General features: G+C 38.5%; 1 protein-coding gene across 15 annotated transcripts in view; it reads right to left on the reverse strand.

Annotated features, from left to right (window-relative positions):
* ARPP21 (cAMP regulated phosphoprotein 21) overlaps positions 1 to 27,164 on the reverse strand; it is a 170,206-nt gene that overhangs the window by 123,198 nt on the left and 19,844 nt on the right. For 11 of the 15 annotated variants that reach the window (XM_074945416.1, XM_074945418.1, XM_074945415.1 and 8 more), the window contains 4 exons: positions 4,276 to 4,444; positions 2,383 to 2,585; positions 1,579 to 1,620; positions 702 to 791 (listed from right to left, as the gene is read on the reverse strand). In XM_074945416.1, the coding sequence (XP_074801517.1) occupies positions 702 to 791; positions 1,579 to 1,620; positions 2,383 to 2,550 (300 nt within the window). In that variant the 5' untranslated portion in view covers positions 2,551 to 2,585; positions 4,276 to 4,444. Of the gene's footprint in view, positions 1 to 701; positions 792 to 1,578; positions 1,621 to 2,382; positions 2,586 to 4,275; positions 4,445 to 4,535; positions 4,561 to 4,696; positions 4,722 to 4,846; positions 4,871 to 27,164 lie in introns of those variants that run through there. The other 4 variants (XM_074945422.1, XM_074945421.1, XM_074945420.1 and 1 more) reach the window with 4 other exon arrangements.

Consider the following 27,164-nt stretch of genomic DNA (forward strand, 5'->3'; position numbering starts at 1 on the left):
AGTTTTTGGTGGTTTTGGTTTGGGGTTTTTTGTTTTGGTTTTTGGAGTTTGTTTTTTTTGCCCCCCTCCCCCCCCCCCCCTTTTTTTTTTTTTTTTGCAAGCGAGCCTAGAAGAACTGTTTTCCAGAATCTGCGGGATCGAATTGCCAAGATGTTTTGGTCAAAAAGGTGTTTCTTTGAAATAAATGGAATACAAAATGGAATCCTACTCAGAATAATGCACCCTCTCTTCTCTGCCAATGTATTTATAGAGAGTCAAGATCTGTGTAGTATTATGAAGTGCATACTGGGGGACCGATACATAACGGATCTCAGCTGAACTAGAAACCAGAGTGAATTTAGAACTGTATCTGGTGTAGCCTCAAAAGAGATAGCCTTAGAGAAAAGAACAATTCTATCTTTTATTTATTTATTTTTAATTTTAATCTGAATTCTTTTGAATTCTTTTCCATTTGTTGAAATTTTCAGGGGGTCTGGAAAAAAAAGCAAACAACACCCTGTGACATACTGTAAGACTACTTCAATATTTCAAAATAAAGTACACGCTAAGCCAGATAACTTCACAAAATCGTGTGCATTGTCAGATGTAAATTTTTTTCTGCTTTCCCCAAAAATATTGTTAAAAGCCCAATTAAGTAACATGATCATGCAAGTGAAAGTGGAAGTCAACCATGCAGCTAACAGCCATGATTTCAGATGTACCTGATTATCATGAAGACCTTCTGCTCCCAGTCGAGGGGATGATTCTTCACACACAGCAAGACTCCGGACCAGTTTCCCCTTAGCTCCTGACTGAATAAGATAGAAAGAAAACAAAACAAAGGAAACTACTGCTGACCCCAAATCTGCAAATGTGCCAACCATCCCAGTGAATTTCAAATAATCAGGTACTTGTCCAGCAAAACTGCATTTGCTTGAGATGCAAGTGCATGTATGTGATAGACAAAAGATGAACTACAGCAGATTCTGTCCAGCGAGTCATTTGACACATGGGTTTGGCTTTTAAATGCTTTTGCTACATTTCACTTCAGCTGAACATCATAAAAGTAAAAACAAAAAAAATATCTGGTAATGTAGTCAAAGCAACAACTCTATTTCCTGTAAACAGCAATACAGCTGAACAGTGACAAATTTTAAAAGTGGTATTGAAAATGTTGGAAAATGTTATTTAAAAAACGAACAGCGAGCGAGCTAGCGGATTTCACACTAACTAGCTGCCTTCCTCCTACTCAATCTTTTTAATCCCTACAGCTTTAGAAACTTGATTACTCCACTTAAATAAAATTCAAACAAAACACTAATTACAAAAGAAAAATTAAACAAGATTTTTATTCCACATTTGCACACACAAACACATACACAGATCACACATACGAGTACATGGCAAGTCCAGTAACCAACGTATGATTGCTAAATAAAGGGGAGATTGACACTTAATGTCTTGTGAAACTCCTCTGCTTTTGTGCCACATGATTATGAAGAAAAACTGAAGATAAAAGCTCATTGTTGTATATGAAAACAGTCACCTGAATGGAACTTTTTATCACCTGTCAGCTCCGCATGCAATGTGAAACCTTACCTTGGATCTCTTTTTCTGCTGGTTCTGGTTTACGCCTCGTTTCTGTGCGTAACAAATAATTGTCACTTTAGTGGAAAATGCACACAATAGCAATATCAGCATACTTCATTAAATCCTTCTCAAAGCAAACCTTTATCATTTGCTGATTGCAAAGTAACATTCCTAATGCAACTCCAAAGAAGTGGGGAGCCAAGAATTGCCTCTGCTGTATGCATTAATCTGATTGATATAAACAAGATGCAAACTTGATGCTTTGCTATGGTATGCTCAAATACTTCAGTATTGTCTTTTTATCATGTTTTGTAAGCCTCTCTCCCTCTCCAAACCCCTTCCCCTTTTGAGCTTCGCAGTAATCCCATAAATTGCAGTCCCTCTTTCTTTTAATATCCTTTTAAGGTTAAAAAAAAAAATTCATCTTGTAAAGACTCAAGCTTTTAATGATCTTTCTTTAGTTTTGCATAACAAGAGCGTCACTGCTTTTTGTTGGTAATAATTGTTATTTTTAAAATTAAATTCACTGTAAAATTAAGAAATACAGCAGTCTCTATGAATTCTGTGAGTCCATCAGATGAAGATAATGTCCTAAATATCCCAAGACAAATATTTTACTGTATTTATAATGGGTACCCAGTAACGGGCTCCTTAGCAATTAAAAAAATACTACCAATTATATAACAAGAAAAGAAAAGGAAAGAAGCATGAGGAGAGAAGAATAGAAAAAATCTAGCCAAACAAAAGACATTGGAAATGGCAATGTAACAACAACACAGTTACATAGCCATCCAAGGTCCTTCTTCCTCTTACCTGGAGGTCTGTCTTGGCATCACTCAGCTTCTCCTCCTTTTCCTCTGCTTCCAAGCTTTCCGTTTTATTAATGATGTAGTTCTCTGGGGTCGCATCAGAGATGGCAGACTCCTGCTCTTTGGCAGCTTCCTCCGCTGTCTCCTGGTTCAATTTACCTTGCTCAGACATTCTCCCAGACAGAAATTAAAACAAGATTCGGTGACCTGGACAGTCGAGACACCCCCCCACCAAAAAAAAAAAAAAAAAAAAAAAGAGGGAGGGAGGGAGGGAGGTGAAATTTTTACTTTTGTTCTCAAAAAACAAAATGATTTCATTTCCTTTGATAAACAAACCACAATAACAAACTCAGGAGTGCAGGGCAATACACTCCAGCAGAAAAACAAATATATTGAATCGACACTGGGGAAGAGTAGAGTAGAGATACAATAAATAAAACAACTTGGTTTCAAACATGCTTAGTGGTAGAGAATGTAAACCACAGTTAAGGTACGTTAAGCCCTCACCCCTTGCTTTCCTGCCACAGCCAAGGAGTTGCTGCAGAGGTGAAGACCGGGATGGAAAGGATTTTTTTTCCCCCTAAGATAAGTCAAATGGATGTCCCATTTACACTTCCGGGTCATAGGCATGTCAGTGCTCCCTCCTCTAGCATCTCTCTCATAATACATACATACACACACACACAAATAAAGCACAGCCAAGAGGAGGAATATTGCAGATTTCTATCACTCAGCTATTGCCTGGCGTATAGCGAGAGAGCCAATACATTCACTACAGGCACACAGAAAATTAAATTCAGTTAAAGAGGTAATAATTCAATATAAATATGAAATCTAAATTTGGCAATAAAGCTCTCAGAGTCAACATCTCCAGACATCAAACTGACAGCTCCATTATTAAAATCATAAGCCTCTTCCCAAACCCCATGTCACGCTCCAGCACTATGGAAATCCTACTGGAAGCCCTTGGCAGGTAGCTCTAATGAAGATATCTTAACTGCACTGCATTACTCTCAGCTCACAATGAACTGTTGTACAGAAGCTCTAAAAGGCTTTTCAAAGTTAAAGCCTATTATTATTTTTCCTCTCTCTACCCACAAAACACCCTCCCGACATCTCCCCCACTGATCAATTGTCAAATGAGTCTCATGAATAATTTAGCTTCCCTCCCCCCCCAACTTTCTTTTTTTTCTTGTTTTAAGATGTGTCTGAAAGAAAAACAACTGCAGGGGAAAGGGGGAGTTATTTCAGAAACAGATTTCAGTGCAATAGCTTGCCCCTTCCCAATAGTGTAAAAATGGTTATTAGACAAAACCATATTTTGCCATGTTTCTTTTACAGCTTGTAATAAACATTCAGCACTTTTTTTCTGTCTGTTTTTTTTAATGGAAATGCAAAGGATTTTAAAACATCAGTCATTTGGATTTAGAATTCTACTATCTGTTTTAGGCATGTAAAGTAAACTATGTTGAAGAGGTTCCTACATAAAGATATGTTACTGTTCCATCTCAATTTGCAACACATTGGGGAGATTTAGCAGAATTAGATTTTCTGAACAACTGTGAGTTTCATACTTGTGTGTTTATGAATACTGGGATGGAGCTGTGAGTTTACCATCTATACACAGTACAGTTCATAGGCAATTCAATAAATTTCTCAAAAGAAATGTATTGCTGCCCAAAGGGCCCGATTTTTTTTTTTTACTGTAAAACAACGTTGCTGGTTAATTTTTGGCTGTTGTGCACTTACATGTGTAACTCAAATTCACTGAAATTTTCTCACACACAATGTCTTTAGTTGTACATTGTATGTATAGCAGATCCATACTCAGAAAATATTCACAAATACAAACAATTATAGCCAGCAGATTAACAACTATAACAAACAAGCCATGTACCTTCAAAGCAGCTTTAATTCTCGATGTCTTTCTAGCTGCTTCTGTTGCTCTTCAATGGTTAAATCCACACAAATGATCAACGACAACATGAGTCCCATGTCCCCACTAACAGTTCAGAATGCCAATCTCCATGCTCTTCCTTTAGACAGTTTTACAGATCATCATCAACCTGGAAAAAGACAAAAAGTAAATAATCATGGTAATAATCATGGTAGGGTTAAGGATGCAATAAATAGGACCAGATTTCTAACACTAATGACCAGCTTCAAGCAAATCACTTTCACAGCTTGATCCAGCTCCACCTGTCTCAAAACTGCCTGCTTCTTCTCTAATGAAGGCTAGAGCCGGCTGTTCAAGTCATAACAGCTCCTACGCAAAGAGCTAAAATTATCAATTGCATTATGCACTGAAGATTACTCACTTCAATTTTAACCTTTTTTAGTGAATTCTAGCACTTTTCACATGAAAAATTAAGATAATCTGTTTGCTTCAATGGAAATCAATATTATCTATGGGCAAAAAAGTCTTCTCTGCTTTTTAACCAAAGCCTCAGCCCCAATTAAGGACTTACACAATATTTTAAAGAGGCTTCATGACTGCTTTTAGAAAGTAATCTCGATAAGGGTACAGTTCATTTACATATTGGTTTAATGAGGCGTATCCGTCAAATAAAAGCTGAAATGATCGGGGGAGGGACCACGAAAAACCAATTCCCCCGAACAATGGAAATCGGCGCAAACTTTCCTTTAGGCAGAATGTAACAAAACAACATCTCTCTCTCTCTCTCTACGTTATTGCTCAGAGAGCAAGACTGCGGGATCAATTACTTCAGAAATGCAATGCAAATGCCATTCATCAGGACTGTTATTGCCAGCTGAGTATGGGGTTTGACAGAAAAGGAACATTTTGAGAGGGATTTACAAACTATGGTCGTGTGGAAAATTGTCATGATGCAAATAGTCTTGTTGAGATTTCCATATGTGCAGTGGCCAAGGTAATTTGGGGGAAGGAGATAGAAGAAAGGCAAAAACACCCCCCAAAGGAACAGAAATACAGTTCACTTGGTGAGAAAAACAAACTGCATATTATCAAACTCTTTTACACTTTTTCTGATGTACTTGGTTTTAAATTGCAAACAATTGGAACTGCTGTACTGTGTGGTATGATGAATTGTATCTCACAACCCATTTAATTCAGCTAAACGCTACAAATCAGAACTGGACTGTAACAATTTTTAAGATCATATTCTGATCTCTCCAGAAATTCAGTGCTGTGTAGGCAAAGAATACTTAGTTACACCGCCTTTTATATTTTCCAAGAGGTAAACATAAATATATATTTTAAGATTGTATCCCTCATTCCCTAAACCAGTAAATAATTTGTATACAACAATACAACTACTCATTGCAGGATCATTAAATTATCCTCTCAGAAAAATTTACTTTTCGGCGGTCCAACGCTAAGGTGAGGGGAACAGTAAAACAACCTTAACAGAACAGAGCACAGCAATTATATTTAGGAGTTCATATGTAAGTGAGCCTACTAGTGGAACCGATAGAGGTAAAAAATTAATTCACTGACCCAATGAGATTGGCAGGAAGGCAAACTACTCCCGAGACCCATTTTTGCCCCTACCTCAAAATAAAAAACTGATCTAGTATCTCTCAATTCAATACAAGAGTCAAAAAAAGAAAGAAAGACAGAGCACTGTGAAGTCCAGAAGCTCCAAAGATATGAGGGAAACAGAGGTAGTTGTAACAAAACCTCGCCAAAAATTAGCATCTAATTTCAGGATTCTACACTTTGCAGCACTGCCACATATGATAAGCTAATATTCACAAAAAGGCATCTCAGATTTCCTCATATTCACCAGCTAGAGAAATCTGCCAAGTCTCCAGCAGTCAACAACATTTCTGGTCCTATGCCACAGATCTCAAAATGCAATCTTATCAGACTTATTAGGGAATATTTTTATAAATGGAGACCCACACATTGTTACGCTTAAGATATCTAATGCCAATATGAGCTAATGCCAAGACTTCGGGAACTCCGTTGAATATTAGATATTGAACAAAAGATACAGACATTTCACCAAGATTGCATAAAAGTCAGTAGGGGAAGAAGCACACACAATGCTTGAGCAGCATCTCTCAGACCTGCCATGCCAACATCTTTTAAAAAGATAATAAAATTATACTCCCAGCATGCATTTCAACATTTTGTTGTAGAAAACGACCCAGGAAAAAATGGATTTTTGTGAGCTGAAATCAAACAATCTTCAACTGACATATGGGCATAGGAATTTAAGCAATCATACAATTTCATGGGGACAAATATTTTTGTAACCATTTGTAATTATTCCCTGAGCCAAGAGAACAACTGAAGTGAAGAACTGGGTGGGATATCAGTCACAGTTCTGCTTTCTCATCCTTCCTCCAATACAAATTTCCATTCATTTTGGAGGAAAATTTGCATACAATGGTTATCATTCATATTACAATATGTGAGATGTACTTTTAGGCTGAGATTCTCAAAGAAATCCATGCTGAACTGGCTCTCTCTGGGAGCTGGACTCCGTTAGGCAGCTCTGAAATCCCCAGTGTTATAGAATAAACTTTAAGGTATATATTAATAAGTGAAAATAGTCAGAAAAATACCTGTAAAATGGAACCCTTTGACTCCAAATATGTTTCTGCTCCCTGTGCATATTCAAGATATCAGTTTATTTAATGATCAACACAAATATATTACTATTGCTAGCCCTGCAGTGTCTATACAGCTATGGAAAAAGCATGCTGGATTCTTCTCTGCACTGCACATCAACAAAAATGTCAGCTATGTTCTTACTCTCCATAGTGAAGATCTGACAGTAAGAAGCAGAATAAATGCAGTTCTTTTTTCAGTCTCTAGGCTGAGGTTGCAAAGCTTGTGACTAGAAAAAAAAAATCTAACTTGCAAAGGGAGCAAGTTTTATAGGAATTGCTGAGATTTTTCAAGAGACAAGGCAGATAAGGTAATTTTTATTGGACCAGCTTCTGTTAGTAGAAGGTATAGGCTTTTGAACTACACAAAGTTCTTCTTCAGGTCAGGGAAAGGAATCAGTGTGTCTGAGCTAAGAACAAGCGGGACAGAGTTAAGCATAAGGAGGTCACTGTGCCCAAATTTAAAAAACTTGAAAATCCCACACAAAAAAGTCAGAGGGAGAAAATAGGGCACCCAACAATACCATTCTTAGAGAGCCATTTCAATAAAAATAATGTAATGGGTTAATAAACCAGTTTCAAGCATTCCCATGATGGGTGGATGCTATGGAAATGCAGTTGTCATCTGGTAAATTTATTAATAAAAAGTAATTTATTCCATAGTAATTGGGGGCTCTCCCTACCCATGGTTTGTGCTGAGCCCAGGTGAATTGGTGAGGATGCTACGTGAATTCAAGGGAAATGAGATTGCATGAGTGTTAAACCATGTACCATAATTTATTCATAAATAGCACATACCACACTGATTGAGAAAAAAAACGGTTAAAAAAAAAAGAGAGAGAGTAATTTAAGTGCAAGGCTTTAAAAAAAAACCTGCCTGGAAAATGAAGTGATAAAAAAAAATGTATAATGCAACAAAGTGGTGAGTGAAAACTTTCAAGTATCAATAAATACATTTGCACAATAATCAACACAAGCTGAAACAGAAACAGTCCTCTGACACAATGTGAAAAAGCTCTCTATAAAGAAAGTTACCAACCCCTGTACCAATATTGGAGACGTAGGTAACATCTAAAGACACTGTGTATTAAAAGCTTGAAAACAAAGTTTGGGCGTGATTCTGTGTTCCCTCAGCTCCTACTGATGTCTCCTAAGAATGCCCATTAACACATCAAAGGATCAGGCCTCACACCTGTAAGGCAAAGAACACTCCTCTCTAACAGATTTGAGGGTGCTCTTCGGAGACATTCAGCACCTGACAGGATCAGACCCCAAATCACCAATACATTCTCTAAACAGATTTGTTAAGTGAAAAGGCTGAAGAAGTGCTTGTAGGGTTAGGGTGGGTAACAAAACTGGAAAAGGGATGACATAGCCTGTGACTGGATGTTTGGTTCCCTCCCACTTCTCAACTACATTAATTTTACAGGACAGGACCCTTATCCATCCAAATACTCAAAATATGAGACCACACAATAGATTTTGACAGATGTAGTATTTCAGAGGATCCATGAAATATAGGAGCATACATTGGGGATTCTCTCTCTCCATAAAGAAGTGTCACTCATAATTCCCAATATACATGATTCAAATATAAAAAGGCAGCCCTCACCAGTAATTAGTGCTCTCCTTGGAATCCTGGAAACCACTGGAAAATTTATTTTATTCCCCTTCTTTCCTTCCACTCCGCCCCCGCCCATGACTGAGAGGAATTAACAGTCCTCTTCATCTTGATTGGTCCATTGAAATGTGTGTTAACTATTTATGTCAAACAACCTGTTCCACCTTGTATTTAGCTGAGACACTCTGAGTATATTTCCCAGAACTGAGGAAGAGCTCTGTGTAAAGTTCAAAAGCTTGTCTCTCTCACTAACAGAAATTGATCCAATAAAAGATATTACCTCGCCCACCTTGTCTCTCCAATATCCTAAAACCAGCACAGCAACAACACCACTGCATACAGGAAAAGTATTACAAAAAACTGCTCTGCCCAGATTGCTCTCAGGGTTGTCAACTGTTGTGATTTCTAGCATGTTATTTGGTGTTTTGTTTAAACCCAAGCTCCTGGAGTCAAGTGATTATGGGAAAATTTCAACTTTAAAAACAAATGAGCTTTTTTCTAGCCCTCATGGTTGCAAGGAAAAGCTTGAAAATATGATCCTTAAAGACTCAAAAAACAGAAGGCAAATAAAAATAAATCCATTATTTATGTTAAAAACACAATTTTTAACCAAACGCATGATTTTTTTAACCCTTTTGGTTGGCAATGTCGTGCTCTTGCTTTTTCTCACTGCTGTCTCTATATCCGGCAGACCAGAAACACAGATATACTTGAGAGAAAAGACAAGAACAAGTTCTGGATCTTCACATACCAGGTTATGAATAACCAATCAATCTCAAATTATAAATAATCAACCTCAGACCCACTATGGAAAAACAAAAACGGAATGCAACTAGTTGTTCAATGACTCTTAAAAGGCTGAAGTTGAGTCCTCAAATACAAAGATTGGAAAACATTTTAAAGATGATCCTAGTGTTCTTGCAGCTTTGGTTCTCCACGCACAAAACAAATGCTGCAATGGCAGTAGCAAATCAAGTTTCTCCACACTCTCTTACCAATATCTCCCAGACATGGTCAGGCAGGACCACCTCTATGGGTCAGAGGTTACCTCAGTTTCTATGCTCATTTATTACTGGCCTCTCAACTGAGAATGTTAATTTAGGGAGCCAGTTACAGTCAACTGTTTGTGACAGGGTTTTTGATGACCTGAGGTATGTCTTCAAAGCACCCGTGGCTGGCCTGTGCCAGCGGACGCAGGCTCGCGGGGTTGGGCTGGAGCCTAGGCTTCTGCGAGGTAGGACAATTCCAGAGCCCGGGCTCCAGCCCGAGCCTGTAAGTCTACACAGGAATGAAACAGCCCCACAGCCCGAGTCCCACGAGCCCAAATTGGCTGGCACGGGCCAGCCGCAGGTTTTTCTTTGCTGTGTCGACATACCCTTGAATACCGGTTTACTACAAACCATGCTGAGGACACCAACACATTTCATGCAGACCTCCAAACAACCATCAAATGGCAACAATTGTCAAATCCCAGACAACTAGGATGGATTGAAATGTTCTGGATCACATTATTGACAATTTGAGATATCCAGCTGCCTTTAAAAAGAAAAGAGGACAACAAATGGTAAGATCTTTGGCTGCTGCTAGAGGAACAGAGGGAAACTCAAAATAATGTTGGCTTCTCCTTTCAACTGACATATTAAATATGAAGTATCGAAAACACAACAACAAAAAAGAGCAGATACAAAAGTGGAGAATACCTTATACAATTGAAACTGCAGAAGGAATTTAGGTGCGCAGAATGCAGTTACTCAAATTACAATTTGGGTAGGACACTGGGATAAACACTCCTTATCTTGCCAAAAGTGCTATGGAGGTTTTAATCTCAAACAGTCAAGAGAATGGCTTTATATTTTATCAGAAAGACAGGCTTTCCACCAAAACAGTGTATCCTAAAACCAGATATACAATTAGTATTGAGTAAGGGTACATCTACACTGCAGCTAGGAGTGTGTTTCCCAGCGCAAGTGGACAGACACATACTAACTGTGCTAACATTAGCAGTATAGCCGGCCATAGTATGGGCAGAGGCTCAGGCTAGCCGCCCAAATACGTACCCAGGGGCTCCAGGCAGATTTCTATTCAGGCTGCTAGACTGAGCAGCTACCTGCACTGTCCTTGGATACACTGCTATTTTTTGTGCACTAGATCAAGCAGAGCTAGCGCAAGCCTGTCAACTCTCACTAGGAAACATGCTCCCAGCTGCGATGTAGACGTATTGTAAGAGTATAATCTTCTAGGATTATACTCTTGATTATACGCAATGAACTTTGCCTGCACATAGCTCACTGTACCATCAGGGCCTAAATTACCAACACTAGCTCTTGAAGCATCCTGGGTTTTTTCCTTGGAAGAGTCTCATCCAAGTACTCATCACATTCAGCCCTAACCCGCAGTGTGGGAACTGACATAGTCTGAGTTGCTATTGCTACAGGTACCCACCAAGTTCTAGGATAGAAGATACAGATTGTATGCAGTACACATCAAATGAATCAGAGAAACTAAGGAGAAAGAAAAAAATTGTAATTTGCACCTCTTAGAATCCAAATAAAATACTCTATATTTTGAGTACTTAAAATATTCCCCGTTTTCCTAATGGCAAAGGTATCCTGGCCTATTTTTTCCGTCAGTGTCTCACAGTACAGTACAGTTTTCTAAAATGTTGTTCTCCCAAAACATGAGATACTTCTACTTTGCCTCACATGTACATTAACTATATGTAAGGCTTCTCTTATTTCTTTCTTCATTTTTTTAAAGTTTGTCTGGAACAACACCAAAAGCGATTTGCCTCTGAAGAACTCAAGTCTAAATGGACTTGGAATGATGAACTGGTGCCTTCCTAAGTCATACTGAGTCTAGCTAAGTCATCTTTGAGAAAAATGTCTTAAGAGCACAGGATGAGACAGATTAAACTCATGTAAAAATACAGTTTGTGCACAAAAATACTGTAGATCTTCCCCTTGGGGAAATTTTTCGGGCTAGTTTCTCCTGGAGCAAGTCCTCTTATAACAACTCAGGATTTGGATGAAACATGATTTCATAAGCACTGCTCTATACTTCTTCCGATACTTGTCGCTGGACTGACGCATTCCTGTAATAGACACAAGATGGATGAGGTCATGTCTTTTATTAGACTAACGTCTGTTGGTGATAGACACAAGCTTTCAAGCTACACAGAGCTCTTCTTCAGGTCTGGGAAAGGTACTCAGTGTCACAGCTAAATACAAGGCTGAACAGATAGTTAGCATAAGTAGTTAGCACATATTCTAAGGGACCATTCAAGGTGACACCCTTGTATTTATAGGACAAAAAGGGGGGTTAGAGGGTTACATTTAGTAGACAGTATTTAACAGTGACACTCTGAGTACCTTTACCAGACCTGAGGAAGAGCTCTGTGTAGCTCGAAAGCTTGTCTCTCTCACCAACAGAAGTTGGTCCAATAAAAGGTATTACCTCACCCACCTTGTCTTTCCAATTACCTGGGACTGACACAGCTACAACTACGCTGCATTCCTATAATGAAAGGGTTGCAGAAATGAATTACACTCTACTCTGCCTCTCCTGCTATCCACCTGATGTTCTCCTAACTCCCAGTTTATAGCGGTTCCTGTACTCATCCTTCCATTCCTTGTCAAAATTGTATATTTTCATAAACTAGCTTAATTGGCAAATATAAAAGGAAAACAATTGCTAGCAGCAGAACACTGTTCTATAGGAACGCACCTGCGACGAAGTACTAGAATTCCCTTACTGGACAAATACTGACCACAGAAGACCAGGGCCTTTTAAATCCAGGATTTAAAAGGAGAGGATCTATCCTTCCCCCCACCTTAATTAATGATTATGGTTATGCCAGCTAGTCTTAATACCATTCTCTCTCATAAAGCCAGCATGTAGTTAAAGAAAATTTATACCTTTTTCTGAAAAGAAAAAAAAAAATAAAATAAATCTATATCAGGTTTACAAAATACCAGAGAGACAATAGGAAAAAGGGCATTTTTTTTCCATTTAACTGTATTCCTCTTCCCCACAGATAATCCACACAGAAACTGTAAGATTATTTTTCTTTTTTCTAACATACAGTTGGTATTTAACCTGTTTTAATATAGAACACAGTTGTGAGCACATGTTGCAAACAATTTCTATATTCAGGGCTTAATCCTACTCCCACTGAAGCCAATGAGAGAAAATAGATCCTCTGATACTTTCCACTGCAAGATTACTTTATGAGGATTAGGTTAGTTTACCTCTTCTAATTTGCCTAAATCTTGAATGTTCTAGCTTTGAAGAGACATGAGGAGGAGATCTGATAAGCGTCTCCCAACTCTTCTTATTTGGCACACAAGAGCCATGCCTTTATCAATTTTTTCTAAATTAACACTAACAGGAAGACAGGCAAATACAATTCCTGGGCAGATACACCTAAAGGTAAACATAAAGAAAGACTTTAATGTGTAAGTCAATCTGCTACTGCATTGTTAACCTTAAGAAAACTGATGCAACCATCTATTCAAATCAAAGGCCAGAAACAAGCCCATGATATGCAATATGGCACTTCTCAGCTGCCAATTCTGTTGAACAAAGTTTCCATGAATTGATATTAACACTGGTAATAATACACTATATATGGAAAAAAGAACAAATATTATTCATATTGTATGCATATCCCTGTATAGTTATAAGAGTCAGAGGATCTCAGTATATCAACATTTCTCTCTTTATTTGATATCTTCTCAAAGAAAATAATTACCTGAATCATTCCTCTGGCTGAAATACTCATGTCAGAGATGCCAGAAGAACGTAAGTATTAGTTTAAAAAAAAAAAAAACCACTATGCAAAAAGCAAAATATGAGCCCCATCCAAAACCCACTGAAGTAAATATGGTGACTTTAGGGGATTTTTGATCAGACCCTAAAACTCCATATTGCCTTTTTTCCCCCTATTGGCAGGAAAACAGTCCTACATCTTGATTTTCATTGTGTTCAGAAGAGAATGAAGTTGAGGACAGGAAGACTGGATTAGAATTCCTGATCCTGAATCTCCAGAATCTGTTATTATTTGTATTGCTGTAGTGCCTAGGAGTCCTAGCACAAATACAAAGCAAAAAGATTCCTGGAGCCTCTTGTACGGAACAAGGAGGAGTCGTTTTGTCTAATTTTGGAGATTGTCGTGACTGACTAATGAGAGCAACCATTTATGCACGATCTCAGTCCCAAATGGTAGAAATCTCACGAGAACAGTGGATGGTATGACATTTGTAGCATTCCAGATAGCAGAAATCTCCCAAGGACATTTCACAGTGTTAGAAGAGTTCATGAGATTTTTGGCAGTGTTGAATGTGGCCCTCAAATCTAATCCAGATATTAACACTACCATCTCTATTTTTAATTCAGTTTTGTGAGCGTCCTGAAGATGATCACAAAACTGTTTTTTTGAGACTCAGACTGTATAGCTTTTCCTCATTGTCTACAGTCTTTCTGAAAATGAAAGAAACAAAGAAAGCAAGCAAATAAGGGAAGTTAAAGGGAATACACAAAAACGTTGATACAAAGATAAAGAACATATTATGGATCATACAGTAAACTACCCTTATAGCATAAACAAAAATGAAGTTTTAAAAATACCTGCCGCACACACGCACTCTTCTCACTGTTGTATTTTGGGTGTCAGTTAAATGCAGCTAAGTGATGAGTGTCACTCATTACAAAGAAAAGCCTTGAATCTCCATTCTTTGCATACCCATAATGGAGAAAAGCAAAAGCAAATATTTATAACTATGAGTTAGAGGTTAAAATTGCTAAAGAGTAAGAGCTTGATAAAAAGCCCACTGAAAACAGGAGATTTTGGATCAGACTCTGTACTTGCTACTGTAAGGTGCTGAACACCCTCAACTTACGTTTGCTTCTAGGAAGATGCTCAGCAGCTCTGAGGATCAAGCCCTATAATAAAAATGATGATCTCAACATTTACATTTCATCTTGTTCACACCTTCCCTCAAAAACAACAAAAAAAAACCCAGAGAATTACCATTCTGTCTTAAAATACTGGTCATTGAATGCTCAATGTACAAGATGCATTGCTGCACACGCATTTTCTCATCAGAAATATTATACTGAACTTGTCAATGCAATAAATGCAGCAAAAATCACCTCTAAGTGATACAGCACAAAACAGAATGAAGCATAGCATTCTAGCACCTCAGAGGGAGAAAAGAGTCCTCTTCAAAGCAATTACATCAGTAAAAACGGTGAAAGGCAAAACATCAGCACCGATTCACAATGGTGGATTTGCAGCTGTGGCTTGTGAGGAACTGCTGTCAAAGTCCTGTGGTTTCTACATTTATGTTACCTTTTCCAGTGGGTAATTCTAGCCCCCAAGTGACAAATGAACAAAGTGGAAATAATATTTAAGTGTCTACTTGGTTTCTCCTCACAGACAGGAAAGAAATGCTGACAGATGGACAAGAAAGGGAGCTAACCAGTTGGGGAGGGGAGGAGTATATGAACGGCGGCCTATAATATGCCTATTCAGGCAGCTTTTTGTCACTTGAATAAATAAAAAACAATGGCGAAGCTACTGCAGATATCAAGTATTCAATTCAGTGTCTCAAAGTTCTAGGCCATTTAAAGTTTAAAAACAAACATCCAAAAGGATATATTTTTTAAAAGATAGAATTTGATTTGTTTACATATTTATTTTATGGGCTTTAAATCTTGTTACCTGGATTCAAACTTCCTAAGCTTCAAATGTCGTTTTAAAATCACTATTTTAAAAAGGCTTTTATAATACCCAAAATTGTGTTTACCCACTGTGAGGCAATCGATCTTGCTTGTCAGTGGAACACACTAACTGCATCAATGATCTAAAAATACTAAGATTTAAATTACAGAATGGAAATGTGGGAGAAAAGTTTGATACGCCATAACATCTTCTGTTTCCATTCCAGATATGGCCATATCATCACATAGTTTTCTTGCTGTGCTAAGTACCTCAAACTAAATATCAATCTGATTATAAAATGCACTTCTGCAAAAACCTTAGCACAGAATTCAGAGTATTTTAGCAAAGCCCATGAAAAAAAGTATAGGTGTTCACTCTTTATTGAGTGTGGTAGTCAGCGCAAAGCAGATTTATACCAAAAGACAGACTTGTGCTACAGATCCTTTGGGGTAAAGGCATGTTTTCAAACTTTTGCCCAATCTTGCAACAAATTTATGAATGGGGGGGGAGAGGGGGGCAGGAAATCTTTCCACTGCGTCAAGATCCTTCAACTAATAACAGTCTTTGGAGAAGATCTCCTTTCAGATCAAAAAATTCCTCTCCCCAACATTTCTATGGGGTTTTAACTGCTGTCTAGGAGTCCATTCTTACAGTCTTTACTCAGACAAAAACTCCCAGCGACTTCAGGGTTGGGGTCAAGTAGTCCAGCTTCGAAAAGTCTCAGAGTAGTTATTAATTTAATTATGTGTTTTACCCTCCACTAACAACAATTTATTATGATGGAGAAAAATAAATTTTGTAAAAATTCAGTGGTCTAGATTCTCAACTGGTGTAAATTGGCAGAGTTTCACTTAAGTCAGCGGAGCCATGCCAGTTTACTTCAGCTGAGAATCTAGCCCAGTATGCCTGGATTTATTGCGAGGAAGTGAAAAGCGTTCAATTGATTCACAGGCTTCTAAGGGAGAAGCCTGTGAATCATTGATTTCCCTGGTCTTTTGCTGCGACTCTAAATGTGTTAATTTCAATATGTAACAAACAGAGCATTTCAAATACTGCTGAATGACGGTAGTGTTGTTCATGACAGCAGAAAAGAAGAATGTATCAGTTTACAGCCTTTTGCAAGGAAAAATGAAGTTTAAAGAAATATTCCACAAAGTAAAAAATGTATATGCCACAAAAAAATTGACCATTTGTTAAAGTATTCATCCTAATCACCCCTAGCAAATTTCAGGTGCATTTGTATAAACATTTTAAAGCTTCATTTCTGAACAAAAGTCATTTTAATCATATTTTGAAGCCAACCTGATCTTTCCTGACAAGAATTAAAATTATGACTTTGTATATCACACAAAATCTGTTCAGTCAATATTTCTCATTACGTAATGCAATGCCTTTGAGCCACAGGCTTTATTTTTGATACCCTCAAGATTTCCAAAAGCAGATGAAACATGATCCAACTACAAGAAAAGGCAGGCCAATAGCTATCACTTGTAACCAAATTCTGAGGAACTATGATCTTCCCTGTAAAATAGGCTTCGTAACAAAAAGGACCTTACTCTAAAGCATGTTTTATTGTAACTCATCTAAGTGCAATGGAATGAATTTATGCCCTTGTATTTGCTTCTGACATTTTATATGTATATGCCTGAATTTTTTGCAGAACTCAATAAAATATGTGAAATTGGCTTATGGTATGTTCGGTTGTATTTATGATGCTGCCTGTAGCAAAATTTAATTTCTCTGACCTTGAAGGTATTCTAAAAAGAAAAAAAAAAAAAAATTAAACAGAGTGTCTCATATATTATTTGTAAAATCTCAAGTGGAATATGCATTGTTTGATACAGATGAATAATGCATTGGTTAAGCATTCTGAAAGCTCTGAGATTTCCTTTGATTCATACTGAAAGGCCAACCATGGAAGACAATTAAGAAATGCAGTGAACAACTATTTAAAAAAAAAAAAAAAAACCCCACACAGTGAAGAAGCCACTTTTCAGCATATGCTTACCATACCCAGGGACTTGGTAATTTATTACAAATGCTGACTGCAAGCAAGCTTCTAGCCATTCTAATTCTAGCAGATACCAGTGGGAGCAAGTGTAAATAATCAGACACTAACAACTCAGTTGGAGATTCATTGGAGTTATAATAATACATTACTTTGAAATGACTTCATACGAATGAATGAAATTCTGAATCCCATCCTAGAACAAAAAATTTTAAAAAAAAAACTTACCTTTTTTTTTTTATTATTTTTTTCGTCAATGCCATAGGCATGAGTGATAAGATGACAGTATAAAATTATAACTCAGGAGCATCACAAAACAAATCCATGGGAGGGAGGATTCAAAGTGAATGCTATTGCAATAGAAAGATACTTGAAATTTGTTTTAAATATTTTGGAAAGTTTGCTTCTCCAAAATATTTCTGTATAAAAAGGGTTTGCATTTAACTAGAATAATCTCTCTATTCCCTGTAAAAATATAGCATTTTCTTTGTTGAACAGCATTATTACATTTGGGATGGGGAGTTCCATATATCATAGATGATTTTCAAAGGCTATTTAAGATCCCGCGGGATTCAGCATTGCTCTTACAAAGAATAAATAGCTGGACTAGTTTTGAAAGTTCCTTTTTCCAAATGCAATAGAGAAGTTATTTATAAATCTTTGTTGCTACAGCAAATCAAGAGTTTGCCCTCAGTCAAGAGTGGCTCCACAAGAGTGCACGGAGCTTACCACCACCTTATGCAGGCCCAGAGCTGTCAGAAGGCCCATAAGATCCTTGGCCAGCAGGTCAGCGCTGTCTTGTGAATGTTGCTGAAGTTCTCCAAAGACAAATCACTCAATCTAGGCAGGTCCTGTACCAGGTCCAACAGCAACTCAGCTAGCTTGACTAAGTAGTCCAATGCATTGCAGGGTACTCTGCATACCATGTTTGTTTTATCACAGGAATTGCACCATAAAGCCCTGATCTTGCAACTGGCTCCACATACCAGAACCCCTCTGAAGTCTGGTCCTAAGTGGATGCCTCCAAAGCACTTCATATCTGGTATAAGACACTTTTACATCAGAGGACAGATGCAGAGTGCAGAGGTTCCTCCCATCTCCTGAGCCCCATATATCTATCTGAAAGGAGCCGTGCAAGACAGGGCCAGTTGAATCATCCAGACAAATCTTGGCAATGAATCAGATAATTAACGTTGCTTGTTTTGTTGACAGCCAACTTTTGATTGATCTGCAAGCAAAGAGGCTTGAAGTCTTTACCCATAATTACTGTCTTGCTGTACAATTTCCGGCACCATTTTAGGTGGCTGTGGTATTATGGAGGGTTTGCAATGGAAACAGTCCCCTGAGCTCAGGAAGTAAAAGTTAAGTAAAAGCCAAAACTGCTTTTTAGAAATATTTCAAAAAGAAGGTTTTTAGGCCAAATTTTCAAAAATGGCCTTGTAATTAGAACTCAAAACTGACTGCCGCCTATTTTTTAATGTGTATTCATCCAGCATCATGGATCCTGAAATGAGCCTCTGGGGCTACCATAATAGACAAAATGAACAACGCCTAAATTCCATTGTCTAAACCGACATCTGATGTGAGCACATAAGATCAGAGGCTCAGATGATTTTCTTTTGAAAATCTGGTTCTTAAGTCTGTATACAGATTCTGTTAACTGATTTGGGATCTTTAATTGAGATTTCCAAAGAAGTCTAGGGGACTTAGGCATGCTTCTATTGGCTTTCAATGGGAACTGGGCACCTAATTCACTTCGGTCTCTTTGAAAATCCCAGCCTTTAGTTATTTTTTTTTTAAATCTTTACAAAGCCTCTCTAAGGTCAGCTATAAGAACAAAATTAACAAAACCAGTCTAAGGACAATATCCTGTTGTTGATTAAACTATCCTGCTGAGGTATAGAAAATTCCTATTGATTTCAATGAGAGTCCTAAGCAGAGGATGATGGAAAGAGAGAGCATTAAGCCTTATGTTACAACAGATGCTCAGCATGGTGCTGTCTACTGCAGTAGAAGTTGAGGACACTAAAAACTTTGCAGAATTCATTCCTAATATCATACAAAACACTCTCCTTTGAAGACAATTGGCTAGATTATAGAACAATAAGAACTTGATAAGTCAGCAGACTAAAAATGTTATTTATATAAGTTTTTATTTGTACATGTATACAATGTAATAATTAATATTTCAGTTTATTCTTACAAAATTACATATGGAAAAAAGACCCTTTGGATTATAAGGTAATGTTACAGGTTGGCCATATTGAAAAATTACTTTTTTATATTTTTCATTTTATTGCACACATTCATTTGCTCTGCAATTCATTTGCAGAAAAACTGAGTAAGAAAAAGGACTGATTCATTGTAGAGTTCATTATACATGATGAACATGGCACAGATGGCATGAATGATACCATTTTTATCATCAATGTCCACAAAAAAAATAAAAGGAAAATAATTACATTAATGATACAATTCAGTTGAGATTTTAAGCATCCAAAGTCATGAAATTCAAAGTTCCGGTTCCCACAGCAACCATAACATGCTATATGAGTGTTCTGTGTTACTGTATACTGTAGTGATGTTTGTATCTTAATATATATGTGCAATGTGGCTTAGTTATGATTGTTGTGGGAACCATAACCGAATTTCCTGACATTTTCATTCTCAATTGTAATGTCATATTAATAGAGTTATTTGCACTTAATCTCCCTGTTCATTTCAAAACATGGGCAGGGGGACAGGAGAAGACACAAAGGAAATAAAATGAGAAAAAGGAATAGGAACAATTGATTTTATTTGACTGCGATCTAATGATCTAAATCCATGGAAAGCTTGATGTTTTAAAAACAAGCCAATTTTCATTCATTCAAGTACAAAAGAAAAAAGCCTCTGAACTATGTGTCAACTAGAGAAAGCATCTAGATACCTTTAAAATGGCCTAAAGCATTTTCTTCCCCTCTTAGGATGTGTCTACCCTGCAATTAGGGGAGCAACTGCAGCTCATGAAGGCATACCGTGCTACCCTGAATCCACTAGCCAGACTAAAAATAGCAGTGAAGACATGGTGGCACATTGCTAGCCTGAGGCAGAATCCATGCCACTCCATCCTCACTATGACTTTTAGCTGTGTTAGCTATATTAAGAAGGAGTTCTGGCATGCCTACCCCAGCTGCAGTCACATCTCCAACTGCAATACAGAGAAACTCGTACATGCTAATTCTACAGTCTAGTCTGCAGTAGACAGACTAGTGTCTCTCTTCTTTCATGTTCATAAATAGGATGCAGCCAGTCAAGAAAGAACCACAGTACTTGGTCAACTCCAATCCCTCTGTTCTCCGTTAAAGTAGCCCAGGTGAGATCTTCCATAACAGAGGGAAATTCTTTAGCCTGCGCTATGTTGCTATTCTATAGGAATAACATTAAGCCTACTGTGCTGGCTTGATCAAATGACAGAAAGTAAAAGAGCAGGTAAAAAGGAAAACAAATATGCTCTTCCATGTCCTACTCTTCACCAGCACAGATGTGTTTTATTGAGCAGTCCACATGAAAAAACAGGGGCAGGAAAATTAATCCATAGAGATGCCATTAACAAATAAGAGGATAGAGGGGGAAGGGTGAAAAGTGGCAAAAAACTTTTGATCCAATTTTCTTGTCTCATGAGAAAGGAATTTCACTAAAGAGTATTGGCCAATGTCATCACATTCAGGTGGCAGTCCTTGGTGAAGGTGAACAGGGAGTAACAGGAAAACTCATCCACAGAGTGCTGACTTTCAACACAAGGACAGCCATGTATCTAATGGAATAAGATTTAATTATTCCCAGAAGAGAAATTTCTGCTTCTCAGTAAGTTTCCTGAATGCAGTCTCATCCACTTGTGTATCACTGTTCTTGAAAATCTGAGTCCCCATTCCAGTGCTTTGACAAGGAAGAAGGTAGCATCCAATTTCCTGAAGAACCTCCTCAGGTAGTGTTTGAGAAAGCTTCATAAGTTGAGGGTCTGCTAGATTTTTTTTTTCCAATCTTAGCATCAGTGTTAAAATTGAGAAGGACTCTCTCTCTCTCTCTCTCGTTTTTCTTATGTAGAGCTCTGAAATTATTCTGGGGAGAAAACTTGGACAGGTATGATGCACAACCTTGTCCTTGTAACAAACCATGCAAAGTCCCTGGAAAAAATGATCTGCCCTCTCGCATCCTTGTCCATTCACTGAGCCATCCTTGTCCATTCAGGGGTCATAGAAAATAACTATATTTGCTAGAGCTTGTCAAAAAACAGAAAATAATTTTCATGAAAATTTTAAACAGTGTTGCTTTCTGGGAACATTTTTGACTAGTTCTAATAGTTGGAGTCATTCAGCTTTCCAAGGAAAATTATATGGGAGGTGCCCGTGGATGTCATAGGTATAGGCATATGTCATAGGTAAATGCCATATATAGGCTGTGAATAAAGAGAGTCTTGGATAAGGCTCTTGCTTCCCTGTGGTGCATACATAACTGATGTACCTTCATGTTGGTCACAGACACAACTAGATCTAAGCGGGATGATCCCCACTTATTGGTGGTCAAGCTGAAGACTTCCTGCTTTAAAAAAAAGTTACTCCCCTGGAAGGATCTTTTTCTTTCTTAACCAATTGGCTTAGAGATTGGGCTTCCCTACCACATACAGTGCTTTGATAGATTGCAGGCTGACTTCTCCTTCCTGAACAGCAAACTCACTTTCCCTGGTCCTTCTTATGCAGTTGAAATGCTTCCATCACTGAATTGTCTGTTCAGATTAAAAAACACAATTTCACCTACAGAGATCCTTTAGGGTGAGGAATGCTATCTTTTCTGGACTGCTCACCAGACTAGAAAAGACTTCTCTTGTCTATTTTCTCCTACAAAAAGTGGAAGTTGTTTAGAATTCAGGCTTTTCTGGTTCCTCCAATTCCATTTCCACAAGCAGTTGACTGATTAAATATTTCTAGTCCTGTTGGAAATTCTTTCTAGGTAGTTCCAGAGCAGTTTTCTCTGGTAGCTGCTGCTGAATTGAGAGAGAAAGCATGGTCAATGACCTGGGGATAAAAGCCTTAGGACCCATACGTGGAGGATGGGCAGGAAGAAATATTGGGACTGGAGGAGGAATCAAAGTCCCTAAATAAATCCTTCTTTGACTTTTGCTTAAGTGGAGATCTCTACGGATCCAATTTTCCTAAAGAGACCAGGAAAAATGTGTTTATCTTGGCAAGTAAGTATATCTGAGGAACAGGTGAGAGACAGGGAGCTTCCGGCTCCTTTTTAATCAACATACATCATTCTGTATTTACCTTGTCATCATCACAGTGACTAGCCTGATTAGGCAGGCTTGAGTCCTCTGGCTAGAGGTTCAGGAAGCTGGCTTCCAGGCCGAGTGAATCCCTTGTGAAAGGCCTAGTAGGGGGAGCGAGATCTCTTTATGAGCAAAGCTTCAGAACGTGCACTTCAGCAAGAGGCACACATTTTCGTTCTTCTTGATTTTTGTTTGTTCCCTTTTCTTGTCAATTTTCTTCTCCTTTGGCATTACCTACCACTAGACAAGATTGTGGCACTGCAGCACCAGTTGATCTGCAAGGAAGAATACTAAGGCTGCTCAATGGAAACCAGAAGAGGGCCAACCCAGAAGATAAAGCTGCTTCTCCTGAATTGCCTTGATTGTCCCTGTGAGAGAGAGACCCACACACCAATGTGGTCTGTGCTTGTAGAGACCAGAGTATAGAAAAGAATGTTAGCAACTTTTCCAAAAAGTTTTGGTAGGAGGTATTTCAACCAAACACAGAGTTCAGGCAGGTTACTTTTCTTGAACCTGTGGGGAGTGACTCCTACTGTGTACAACACCCAAGCCCCAAGAAGCTTCTAGAAAGGGCAATGGATTCATAGCCCTTCAGGAGAGGGACCACAGGAAGGAAAGGGAAAAAAGGCAAATGAATTGCATGGTGTGTGACTGGAAGTTATTACTGTTCTGAACAGCATCTCTCCCTCTGAGACTGCAAATACTCTGAAAATGAGTTCTGAAGCTCCACTGGCAGGCAAGACATGCTGCTATAGAGGAGTGGGAGGCGCAGGTGGTTTACAGATGCTCTAATCCCCCTAGATCCTGGGATGTCTGATTTCAGGAGCCAAACCACAGCGGGCTCCTGATGGGACAAGTCCAAGGAAAAGTCTAATAAAATACTCAAGGAGTTTTCTGCCACCCTGGAACAGATTTTGCAAACAAAATGTTCAAGATACGGCAATTCAGAGTGCTGCTGCAGGCAGCTCAGTGAATCAAGTCCACTTTAGCATTTTCAGATATGAAAGAATACCTGTGACCAAGTCACACCTAACTGAGCAGATTTGGGTTTGCAGACTATTTTATGAAGTGTGTTCAAACTCTATATAGTAATCATAAAGCTCAGTTGTCGTTAATGAAGACATACAACTGTGCACATGTTATATGTGAATCCAGCAACACAAAAGACACCCCAAACTAACCAGGAATTCTTCTAATACATAGACAAGAGGAACACCAAGGGCCTAGCAAGACTCCTAGAATTAAAAGGGCTTCTATCACAACTGTTAAGAGTCATAAAAGATTAATTATCCTAATAGATTTCAACATCGGGGGGGGGGAGGAAAAGAGGGGCAATTCATCTGATAGAATAGCCCAAGTGCTCCTATTTCTCTTGACAAATATGGGCTCGCTCTGACCTCTCTTACATAGCCAGCATGCACTAGCCTTCCTTTTAGATTTAGATCGCAGAATGGTGGATAACATAACACTCTTCTGGCCAGATCATCTCCTCTTCAAAACAGAGATTAAGTAATTAAAAAGTAATGACTAAATCGATCAAAATTAATTCTCTCTCAGAAATCTTGATTCTGGAAAACAGGACTTCGCAGGGGAAACCCACCCACCCAAAACACCAAGGCATTGGCAAAGTAGGAAAAAAAAAAAAAAACACTGCAGCCAAGTTCTGTTTGAAACATGGGAGGAACTGGCTCTAAAATGACAGGCTCCTAGAGGTCATAACAGTTGTCTGAACTATGGAAAATGAAACAAGCTGGCAGAAGGCTGGAGTGCCTACTGAGCAAAACCCACTTAGCAGCCACCAAAAGACACATGCTGCAGCTATAAAGGTTGCTAAAACAGCCTCTCTTAAACACGTTTGCTTCAGCCAAATAACAGCTAGTACAACACAACAACACTCCTATGCAGAAAAAACAACAACCTGCACATGCCACAAGTCTCACTCACTCCAAAAAGAGCTCTCTCATCCTACTTCACAGAGACGGAGGAACAACACCTATTCCCTAGTCATTGATGGATTTAGAACTATCACTGAAACAGAAGCCCCAGCAGCTCTGAGGAATGTTCGTCCCATCACTCATGAACCTAATTTAATAATGGGCTCTTCAATCTAGCAGAGAAAGATAACACGATCCAATGCCTGGAAGTTGAACCTAGACAAATTCAGCCTGGAAATAAGGTATAATTTTTTTTTAACAGTGGGAATAATTAACCATTGGAATAATTTACCAAGGATCATGGTGGATTCTCCTTCACTGACAATTTTTATATCAAGTTTGGAAAAAATGTTTATGAATTATTTTGGGGAAGCCCTATGGCCTGAGATATACATCAGAGTAGATGACAGCGGTCCTTTCTGGCCTTGGAATCTGTGAATCTATAATTGCTACATTTTGTGGCGGGTGAAGTCCAGGGGGAAAAAAAAAAAAAAAAAGTCTGACCCCCACGAGGGGAGAACATTAATGTCTCCTTCAGAGAAGGCAAACACAGTAATTCTGAAGTAACCTACACTTTACACCAATGACTTCACCAGCTACTGCCCAGTTTCCTGACTCTCTTTTCATGGCAAGGCTTCAAAGCAGCTGGCATCCAAGATCTAATAGACTATCATCTACAAAATCCTGCATCCCTCAGAATCAGGTTACAGGCAAAAGCATGACCAAAAAAAAGGCCCTGCTGGAGTGTAAGCATTATCTTCTCATCTATGCTGATGTATCAAATACTAACAGCAACTGATCCTATGGAGTCAATTGAATGCACATCAGATTTTGAAGAAGTAGATAGCTCAATGCTCTCAGATCACAATGGGTACCTCTTTGGCCCATGTTATATGGAATCCCAGTACGCTTCTTGTCATGCCACCTGCTCTTCAACACCTCTATAAAACTGCACAGAGAAAACAGATGCCAGGGATTTATGTGCTAATGATCTGTGGGTGACCTGTTCCACCGAGGTCATACAAAAATGTCCATCCCACTGGCGGGTTCGGATCACCAGACTGATAAACAGCAGTAGGCAAAAGCTTCACCCAAGAAAGGCAGAAGAAAGAAATGCTTTAAGGAACTTGCAGATATTCTCAGCTCCCCAGGACTCAAGGTATCAGACAACAGACTGTTAGAATGATACAAAGCTTCAGTGTCATGGACTCGCCAAAACACTCGTACATAGATGACCACAGTGGTGACAAATGACTTCTTCCATCATGAGCTGTCTAGGAAACTGTACTCTTTTCTCTTGGGCAAGAATCTAGTCATGGCAATAGTCACTTTAGTCTCTCCAGCATAGCTTGCAGCAACTTGTTCTGCTGGGGGCTGAATTCAGCAGTCACGAGAGTGAAGCCGATAAAGCATGTGGCAGCACATCTCGTAATGAACAATAAAGGCAAAATGAACACACCATTCCTGTGATTTCCAATCTGCACTGGTTCCCCATTTACTTCAGAACAAATCTGAATGTTCTGTTCTTACTGTGATCTTCCAGCACTACCAAAGGAACAATGCAACTTGAGAAAGTCCAGGTCTAGACTACCAGATGCTGGAGGCCGAGAGGCTTCCATGATCAAACTCCTTGAGAAACAGATCAGACTGAAATCAAGCCTGACTGTGTTCAGGCTGAAGCGTAAGGCATGTCTTTTTGATAAAACCCCGTCGTTAGGCATGACACCAGGAAATAAATACAATCTTTGAACACAGACTATTCACCCACATCTGAAAGCCGATGGAAATGAAGAGACGAAAGACACCTTTTCTTGTGGACGGTTTTGTTTTCTCCATAATTTTATTTGTTGCTCATATAGGTCATGGGTACCATATAAATGTGATACAATTGATTAAAATGAGGGGAAAGCCGCACAGTCTTTTCACTTCAACATGTAACTGGTGTCCCCTTTTGCCTCTATTATTGGCCCTTCTTACATCTATCCTTTATGCCGACGACATACAGTAGCTCTTTAAATTTCTGATTCCAGCACCTCATTACCAGCTACAATAGAGGCTATTACTTTGCTAAATTCTTGGGGCTGCTGATAAATAAAGACACTGACATTTCAGCACACTAAAAACAAAACTTTAATGAGCTACATCAATTTAAAACTGACGCAATTGTCTGCAAATTTTCCTCTCATATTGTGACAAGTTCCACCTAAGATTACTAAAGTTGAAAGGTTAGGAAGAAAACGTTCTTTCATATTTTCCAATTTTACTCTGTGCATTTGACAGCACATTGTGTATCATCAGTTTTATATTTCCCCTTTAAAGTTAGTTTCCCTTGTTGTTTATGGAGATCTTTCACATAGCAACAGATGACAGAATATTTATTTTGTCAAGTAGGAAAATGTTACTGGCAGTGGGACTCGGAAGCAAGTGTAGTACCTGAAACAACTCTTAAGTCATGATTTAAGAATGACTTCAAATGATTTCAAACTAGAGAGACACGGTGGGTGAGGCAATATCTTTTATTGGACCAAACCTCTGTTGGTGAGAGAGACAAGCTTCCAAGCCACAGCTCTATGGAATCTCTCTGGCTTGCTCGGG

The sequence above is a fragment of the Natator depressus genome, chromosome 2 (genome assembly GCF_965152275.1).
Source record: "Natator depressus isolate rNatDep1 chromosome 2, rNatDep2.hap1, whole genome shotgun sequence".
In the NCBI taxonomy this organism is placed as follows: Eukaryota; Metazoa; Chordata; order Testudines; family Cheloniidae; genus Natator; species Natator depressus.